At 33.1% G+C, this 9,549-nt stretch overlaps 1 protein-coding gene across 1 annotated transcript; it reads left to right on the top strand.

The window, feature by feature from the left end:
- The first annotated feature begins 258 nt into the window (after nucleotides 1-258).
- On the top strand, nucleotides 259-5,051 carry LOC111705645 (adhesive plaque matrix protein). Its single transcript, XM_023478260.1, has 3 exons — nucleotides 259-275; nucleotides 2,937-3,066; nucleotides 3,359-5,051. Exons 1-3 carry the CDS (start codon nucleotides 259-261, stop codon nucleotides 4,988-4,990), a joined length of 1,779 nt encoding a protein of 592 aa, XP_023334028.1. The 3' UTR covers nucleotides 4,991-5,051.
- Nucleotides 5,052-9,549: the final 4,498 nt, after the last annotated feature.

Genomic DNA, 9,549 nt, shown 5'->3' with positions numbered 1-9,549 from the left:
CTTAAACTTAAAGCAAACACGTTTTTCTTTCTCCATTTTCTTTTTCACAAAAATCAAAATTTTTATGAAGTTTTCCAGTTTCTTTTCTTACAATTTTGAGACTTACCTAAAATCAAATTTAAAGATTATATAAATTCTCCAACTAAAGGTTTTATATTACAATTTTTTAATTTTTTTTCAATTTAACCTCACACTTAATCTTCTACATGTTCCCACTTCAAAATTAAATAAAAAATAAGTTTCTTATTTATAAGTTATATGGTACAGCCGTACAGGTAGTTCAGAATCTTGATTTTAATCGTTTTTAGAAACTTTTAATAAAGTTTTTAAACATTTCAAATCTGAATTTTGTTTAAGTTGGCTTTTATTAAACTTTACAACATTGTTCTTCTAAAAGAAGTTAAAACACGAACCAAAAACTTTTTGTTTTAACACCTTCGTTTTTTTTGTTTATTTTTTCTTTCAGCGTCTGGCAATTGCTTAGAATCAACAGGTTTAAACATTTTATAGCCTTAAATTGTGCCAAATTTTGACTCCGAAAGAACATATATGCAAAAAAACTAGCAAAAAGCAAACCAAAACATTTACAACAATAGTTAAAGTCCATATTTTTTTAAAACTTTCAAGAATTCAAAAACAATTTTAAAAATAATTAGTAGCACTGTCACAGTTTCCAATTTACAGTACAATAAGCGGTACAATTAGCCGGTCAATTTGCAGTACAATTTACATTAGAATTTGCATTACTAAAAGTACAATCTGCATAACAATTTGGAATTCGGAATTACATTTTGCGGTACAATTTGCGGTACAATTTAAGGTTCAATTTACGGTACAATTTGCAACACAATTTGCAGTTCAAGTTTTGGTGCATTTTGGCATAAAATTTACTATTTGTGGTACAATTTACGATAAAATTTGCAGCACAATTTGTGGTGTGATAAGTGGTACAATTTGTGGTGTGATAAGTGGTACAGTTTGTGGTGTGATAAGTGGTACAGTTTGTGGTGTGATAAGTGGTACAGTTTGTGGTGTGATAAGTGGTACAGTTTGTGGTGTGATAAGTGGTACAATTTGTGGTGTGATAAGTGTGGTACAATTTGTGGTGTGATAAGTGGTACAGTTTGTGGTGTGATAAGTGGTACAGTTTGTGGTGTGATAAGTGGTACAATTTGTGGTGTGATAAGTGTGGTACAATTTGTGGTGTGATAAGTGGTACAGTTTTTGGTGTGATAAGTGGTACAGTTTGTGGTGTGATAGTGGTGCAGTTTTTGGTACATTTTTTACTTTTTACAAATAGTGTAAAATTTAACTAAAAGGAATCATTCAAGTTAAAAAGTAAAATATAAGGTAAAGAGGAAATTGAGGGGGGGGGGGTTCTTTGGATATATGACCATTTGAAATGTCACGTGTCAAGGTTTGTCAAAAATGTAATTTCCAAAAAAAGTTGCGGTAAATTCGAACACACAGTTCTCATAAGTTAGAAAAATGTGATTAATTTTCTGATATTTTTTTAACGTTTATCTGTTATTTTCTTATGAATGTTTGTTGTTTGCATGCAGTACGCTGCAGTACACATTTTAAAACGCAAGCATAAATTCATAAAATATTAGATTTAGATTCAGTCTGAAGCTTCCAGCTTCTTGAGTAATATGGTTACCTCAAGTTTATGCGCCCTTCTTGGGTTGCTCAGCTATGTCCAGGTTTTTAACTTGATTTCTTAAAGGGACTGTACTGGAAAAATGAAAGGGGGTATAGGCTGAAAGCTAATCACTTTAGCTCTAGATCGGGACCCATGAAAGTCATATCTGATGTTCCTGTCTCGAGAAATTGATATACAACTTTGTCAAATTTATACGAAAATTGATATATATACAATTTTGTATAAAAGTAGTAGGTTTAAAAAGATCAAATTCAACAAATAAGCAACCAATCTGAAAAAGAAGATATCCCAGAGAAAGCTAATTGTAAATTAGGTTTACTTTTATATTTGTTATTTCTATTTTTAATAGATTTCATTCATAATATTATTTATACGTCCGTATTGCTTGACCAGAAATTCCACCAATGGCAGTGCAGTAAAGTGGTCACGTGATACAGGCGGAGACACGTGATCAGTATACTGCTCTGCCATTGGTGATAGTTCTGGTCACGTGATTTAAGTTTAAGATTTTATCAATTTTACATATATGAACTTTGGTATAATTTTAACACAGTTTTATATCAATTTCTCGAGACAGGAACATCAGATAAAACTTTCATGGGTCGCGATCAAGAGCTAAAGTGATTAGCTTTCAGCCTGTACCCCCTTTCATTTTTCCTTTACAGTCCCTTTAATGATTAGTTGAATTTGGTTATTCACAATTTTTAATTCTTATTGATAAATTGAAATTATTTTTATCATTTCATAATAATTTTCAATTCTCAATGATATAGTTGAAAATTCTTTTAAGAATTTTTAATTCTAACCCATGAGTAATTTTTAATTCTAACTCCTTAGTTAAAACTATTTCTTTATAATTTTAAGGTGCTTTACAGTTAGGGTAATTTATTGTCTTAGTACATTTCTGAAAGGCTATTTAGAAACTTCCATAACTGTGTCTTGCTTTAATTATACTATATAATGCAATAATTTTAAACTAATAGTAAATATTATGGATAAACCATGCTAAAACCAACCAACCAGACCGTTTAAAAAATATTTTTGTTTTTTCACGGATCAAAATTTGGTTATAAAGTCGATAAAAATGTTTAGAAAAAAATAATTTTGTAATTTGCAAAACTTTTTTTTGTGGAAACTTATAAAAGTTCAAAAACCATCAAACCAATCAAAAACTAACTAAACCATTAACAACGTAACATGACTGCTGAAAACCTTATTTTACTTAAAAATTTTTTTTAGTTAAAATTTGATTTTGAAATTCTTTCTGTGTCAGGGATTTGGAGGGTATAGAGGTTATGGAGGATACGGAGGCCACAGAGGATATGAAGGCTATGGAATCGGAGCCTACGGAACTGGAGGCTATGGAAGATCTGGGGGCTATGGAGGATATAAAGGTTTCAGAGGTCACAATGGCTATGGAATTATGTAAGTTTTTCGTTAATTATTCTTTGTCATGGGATATTAAATTTTTTTTCTTACCAATGAAGGGTTGTTTAGCAACACACAAATTTTTGCCTTTATGAAAAAGAAAATCTGTCAAAGTTTTTTATAATTTCAGAAATGGTGCAAATTACAATTATTAGATTAATCCTTTTTTTATTTTTCTATTCTAACTTCCACACCTGACTATCTTGCCACCCTTAATCTCTTATTTATAAAAAAAATTTTTTAGTCCCAAATGGAAGAGGGATGTAGATACGAAACTCTCAGATTACAAGACTCCGGATTACAAGACTCCGGATTACAAGACACCGGATTACAACAAGACACCGGATTACAAGACTCTGGATTACAAGACACCGGATTACAAGACACCGGATTACAAGACTCCGGATTGATTACAGGGCTCCTGATTACCGGGCACCTGATTACCGGGCACCTGATTACCAGGCACCTGATTACCGGGCACCTGATTACCAGGCACCTGATTACCGGGCACCTGATTACCGGGCACCTGATTACCGGGCACCTGATTACCGGGCACCTGATTACTGGGCACCTGATTACTGGGCACCTGATTACCGGGCACCTGATCACCGTGCACCTGATTACCAGAATCCTGATTACCAGATCCCTGATTACCAGATCCCAGATTACCGTGTCTCTGATTATGATGTTCTGGATTTCCCTGCACCTAATTATGAGGTGCCTTTTAACCGTGTACCTGACTACAGTACTCCTGATTATCGTGTTCCTAATTACCATGCACCCATTTATGAGGGTACTGATTACCTTTCTAATTATCATTCACCTGACTACAAGGTTCCTGATTATGATGAACCTGATTACAAGGTTCCTGATTATGATGCACCTGATTACAAGGTCCCTGATTATGATGAACCTGATTATAAGGTTCCTGATTATGATGAACCTAATTACAAGGTTCCTGATTACCCAGCAACAGATTACAAAGCTCCTGATTACCCAGAAACTGATTACAAGGTTTCCGATTACCATGCACCTGATTACAAGGCTCCCAATTACCCCATTCCTGATTATCAAGCTCCAGAGAATTTGGTTCCAATTTACCATCCATCCTTACCATCTCCTTACCCTTCCTATCCACCTACTTCTCATCCATCATACCAACCTCCCCTTTACCCATTCTACCCCCCTTACCCTTCCTACCTACCTCCTTCCTACCAACCTCAATCATACCGACCTCACCCCTACCAGTCCTACCCTCCTACTCCTTACCCAACCCCATATCCATCCTATCCAGAGGCTTCTAAACATCTTTACCCAATTAAAGATGTTCCAACCAGCATATCTGAACCAATTTATAAAGAAACCATTTCATCAAAATACTCTCCACCAGTAAATAAAGACTCCAAACCAGGGAGATACATGGCTCCTATTGCTGATTACAAGAAATCCCCTCCTGCCAAATATAATCCTCCTGAACCCAGATATAAAGACTCTACTCTCGAATCTAAATACAAGGAATCCGCTCTTGAATACAAGGACCCTACTCCTAAATCTAATTACAAGGACTCCACTCCTGAATACAAGGACTCTAATCCTAAATACAAGGACTCTACTCCTGAATACAAAGACTCTACTCCTAAATACATGGACTCTACTCCTGAATACAAGGACTCTACTCCTAAATACAAGGACTCTACTCCTGAATACAAGGACTCTACTCCTAAATACAAGGACTCCACTCCTGAATTCAAGGACTCTACTCCTAAATACAAGGACTCTACTCCTAAATACAAGGACTCTACTCCTAAATACAAGGACTCTTCTCCATCCAAACCAACTCCTGGAACTTTTTATCAGGGATCAACCGAAGATTTATCTAGTCTTCCAGCTCCAAAATAGTAATGCTTTATTTATGCAATATTTTTTATATGATTGTAAATAAATATGATTTAATAATTTATCTTTTGAATATCTTAACTTTTGGTGTCCGATGTCATCATTTGATTGATTTAATCAAAACAAAGTTGTAAATTAGGATTATTAAAGGGAAAGCCCCGTTAGGAAACATATATGAAGAGAGTGTGCAGTATTTTATAGAAAATTTTAGTTTTGGTCCACAGAAATGAGTAATGACGTTTTTAAAAATAATTTAATAACCAGGACAAAACATAATTATCCTATAAACTGTACGGTTGGTGAAATTTCACAAAAAATTAAGCTCTAACTCAGAAAATATACACCTTAAAAACGTCTCAATGGTATCAAATTAAAGGGACAGACCGGCTATGTAAGGTAGTTGAACTGAGTATGCAATGTTGTGAACAAATTCTTTAGGATTCATTTGAGATATATTAAACATTTCCACGATTTATAATTACAGGCGAAATTTGTATGCCAATACTTAGAAATTATATAAAGTAAAATCTCATTGGTATCAAATGAATCCTAAAATTTTCTTTTAAATACTGCATTCTTGTTTCAAATACGTTACCTCGCCAGTCTCTCCCTTTACGACTTCAAAAGATTCTTGAGAATTAAATCTTCAAAAACTGTGCAATATGTGCGACTGCGTGCAAGCAGAATTATACGTTTCTGTTTAGTATGTTGTACAATGAATGCAGATCTAAAATTTATCTCAACGGACCTTGAAAAATGGATACTAAAATATATGTCAAAAGTAAAATTAAATATTTTTCAACATTTTCCCGTCGTACTTTTAGAACTTTTGAACCTCGCTAGCACCATAACCATTAAAATTTTATGTGAACTATTTTAAACATAAGCTGGCCTTTTAACCTTTGGACTAGGGACATGTTCTATCTATGCCAAATCATTTAAATTGATATTTGTCATTTTCATTTTTTTGAGTATCTCTTACATAACATTCTTTCCATATGTTACGAACTACAGGTTGAAAAAACTCTCTTTTCTTACTCGAACAGCGCCCAGTCATACAGGCGCGCTACTAGACAATCAGCAAGGGGTGGGCAAAGGGAAAGTTTTTTTTGGCCTCCCCTAAACATTTCTAGAAAAATGTGTATTATACTCAACCATGAAAAAACTACCTTACCAATTCAGGTTTTTTTGGGGGTAAATTTTTATATTTGAGGGCATTCTTTTCAGTTTGAAGCATATTACGTGGGAAAAATCTATATTTCAGGGGCAAATTTTACCCTTTGGGAGCAATTTTCAGTTAGGGGAAATCTTAAATCTTTGTTTTAGGGGCAAATTTTGTTTTGGGGGCTTTTTTAAGTTTGGGCAAATTTTTATATAGGAAATCTTAAATATTTATCTTGAGGGCAATTTTTTATTTGAAGGGAATTTTAACGTATGTGAAGGGGCTTTTTTATTCAAAGGGTTATTTTTTTTGTTGTGCACAAAACTTCTTAATTTTGGAATAACTACCTTAAAGTTGGGTTTAAAACATTTGGGGATACAAATAAATTAAATTTAGTACAAAATTATAAATATTTTGGGGCTTTATTAAAAAAGGGCAAAGCCTGGTGGGACAATTTGAATAAGAATGTGTAAGTGTAATTTTAAAAATCCAATTTGGGGGATTTTTTTAAGGAAGGTGGCATAAGTAAAAAGAATCTAAAAAATGTTACAGTGGAATTTAAGTTTGCTTTATAAGAGTTGGGGCATAAATGAGTATAGGTTAAAAAAAATTAATTTGGGGGCATTTTTTTTTTCAAATTTTTGAGAAAATCAGTTTTATTTGGAAATATTTGGACCCCAGTTAAGGACTTCTTCCTCCCCCTGCGCGCCTGCAGTCATTAAAAACACATTTTAAAATAGACTTTTGCAGAATGTCCGGGGCGTATACAAGGATTTTTACCTTGGGAGTGAGCAGTGGCGTAAATAAGGGGGGTTGGGGTTACTTACCCCCCCTAGACTAGAATCCTGGTGGTAATTACCCCACCTATATTCTTAGGGGTAATTACCCCCCCCCCGAATCTTGGGGACGCAAATATCCCCGTTTAGTAACTTGATCTCCATTCACCATGTCGTCCATGATTACAATTAATTTTTAAAAATGTAAAAAAAATGTTGGAGCTTCGCGCAGATAATCTTACTCAATCAACTTTATCAAAGTAACATTGATAAATTTTACCCAAAAATCGAGTTTTTTAATGCAGTAGCGTAATTGTACTATATGTCAAATTAAGTATAAAGCTCTTCCGGGGGGGGGGGGGTAAAATGTTAAAAGATCAAGATTATTAAGAATTAAATATTAAAGAGTAAGACATTTCTCTTTTAATATAGTGAAAATAACATATATACCTAGTACATTAACGAAAAGAAAATTTTAGAAATTATAAATTAGAATATAAACAAAGACAATATTTTTTCAAAGTTTTGCAGAGTAGCTTTTCTAAAGATTTAAAAAAGTTACATCTTTTTCTTCTTAGAATAAAACTTTTTTTTATGTTACTTAAAATAAATTAAGTTTTTTTACAGATCTTTGTAGTTAATGTCAAATGAATGACTATAATGAAGGATATAAAACAAGGTGAAAGCTGTAAGGTAGGAATTGAAGCTTTTATTTGATTGAGTTTGTAAATGCCAGAAATTAGTGGGTAAAAAAATTCTAGGGGGGGTAAAAAAAATTACACCCGCTCCCCCTACAGAATCCTTATTTACGCCCCTGGAAGTATGGTTTAAAAATTATTTTCAAGAGGGAGTGGGGGTAGCACCAGCTGGGGCCTGAAAACCGCCCTGGCAACCATAGATGTCACTGCCCCTCCCTGTATACGCCCCAGCAGTATATATTTCTACGGTAGCTTGATAATGTTTTATCTTTTTTAATTTAAATATGTGAGAAGAAATTCTAGTCAGAATTCCTTCCACGAAATGTGTTAAATTAATTTTAAGATTAATATGAAATACGAGGGTAGGAGAGAAGAAGGGGAGTACTGAAGCATCTTAATGCTCCATATGTGTGTGTGTGTGTGTATGCAAATGTCATTGTCTCCCATCAAACGAGCAATTTATTAAATTGCAAATTGTGATTTTAATGGTTGCAACTAGGGTTTCCATCGAAAATTTTGTTGAACGAAATTCGCGAAAATTTTCGTTGAACGAAATTCGCGAAAATTTTCGCTTAAAATTATTTATCGACTTTAGATGCATTTTCGACGAAATTTTTGTTCAATTTTCGTTCGATTAAAATCGAAATCTTTCATTTCGCATCAAGAAGATTGCATTTTTGCGAAAAATAAGATTTTGAAGGAAAGGTCGAAAATTTCAAATGAATTACGCAAATTTCGCCAAAAATTTCTAGCGAATTTTGCGAAAGTTTCGATTGAATTTTGCAAATCTCGCGAAAATTTCATTGACTGAACAAAATTTTGGTGAAAGTGATTTCCCTAGACTATTCCTGCCGCTAATGCCTAAGGATTCTGACTTCATTTGTTATAATTTAAATATGCAACAAATCACAAAAATTTTTTTTTTATTTTCCCTGCATGTTAAAAATTCCTGAAAAAATGTAAAAATTGAAAACAATTATTCTTCTATTCGTAACCAAAATAATCCAAATGAATTTAAATTTTTAAAAAAATAAATAGTAATTGCATTTAAATTGGTAAAATAAAATAAATCAAGATTTTACATGAAAAAATAAACATTAAATTACAGTTCAAACTAGGGGGGAAGACCAGCCACAACAATTTCTCTGTGAAAAGTAAACGTACAAAATTGAGGTATTCCTGCAAACGTGAGAGTTTTGTCTATCCACCCCCTCCGCACCGCTACATGATACATGATATTGTGTACGTCATGTATGTTCACAATGAACTCTTTAAGTATAATATATTATGTACGTACAGTAATACAGTACACCTGACCTATTATTGTGACGGTGTGTCAGTGTCAAATTGTAAATTCTGCTTCTCACTCTGCAGATTTATTATTTAGTTGTACGTAGTTCCAAATAACTTATGTGTTTCCAGGGGCGGACATAAGGATTCTGTAGGGGGGGGGTAAATATTTTTAATTTGGCCAAATTTTTTTTACCCCCCCCCCTAGAAAAATATCATGATGTATATCAAATTATTGGTTTTAATAGGGCTTGATTTGCATTTTCCACTCATTTCTGGGATTTACAAACTCAATCTAATAAAGGCTTCATTACATACCTTTCAGCTTTCACCTTGTTTTATATCCTTCATTATAGTCATTCATTTTACATTAACTACAAAGATGTGTAAAAAAACTGAATTTATTTAATTTTAACTAAACTTTTTGGCAAACATTAACAAAAAAGGCAGTATATTTTTTATTATAACCAGGTCCTGTTGTGTGTGAGTGAACTTTATTGAAGTAATCGAAGTAAAAGTTTACTAACTGTTTAGGCATCTGCAAAATGCCGCAAAAACTTTTATTATCATGAAAATAGTCGTCTTTACACAAGTGCAGACTAATCAAAAGGGAATGTATTTTTTTTTTTTTGAAGG

The sequence above is a fragment of the Eurytemora carolleeae genome, unplaced genomic scaffold (genome assembly GCF_000591075.1).
Source record: "Eurytemora carolleeae unplaced genomic scaffold, Eaff_2.0 scaffold612, whole genome shotgun sequence".
In the NCBI taxonomy this organism is placed as follows: Eukaryota; Metazoa; Arthropoda; class Copepoda; order Calanoida; family Temoridae; genus Eurytemora; species Eurytemora carolleeae.
The sequence above is the reverse complement of the archived record's forward strand: the minus strand, read 5'-3'. Positions and strand labels throughout refer to the sequence as shown.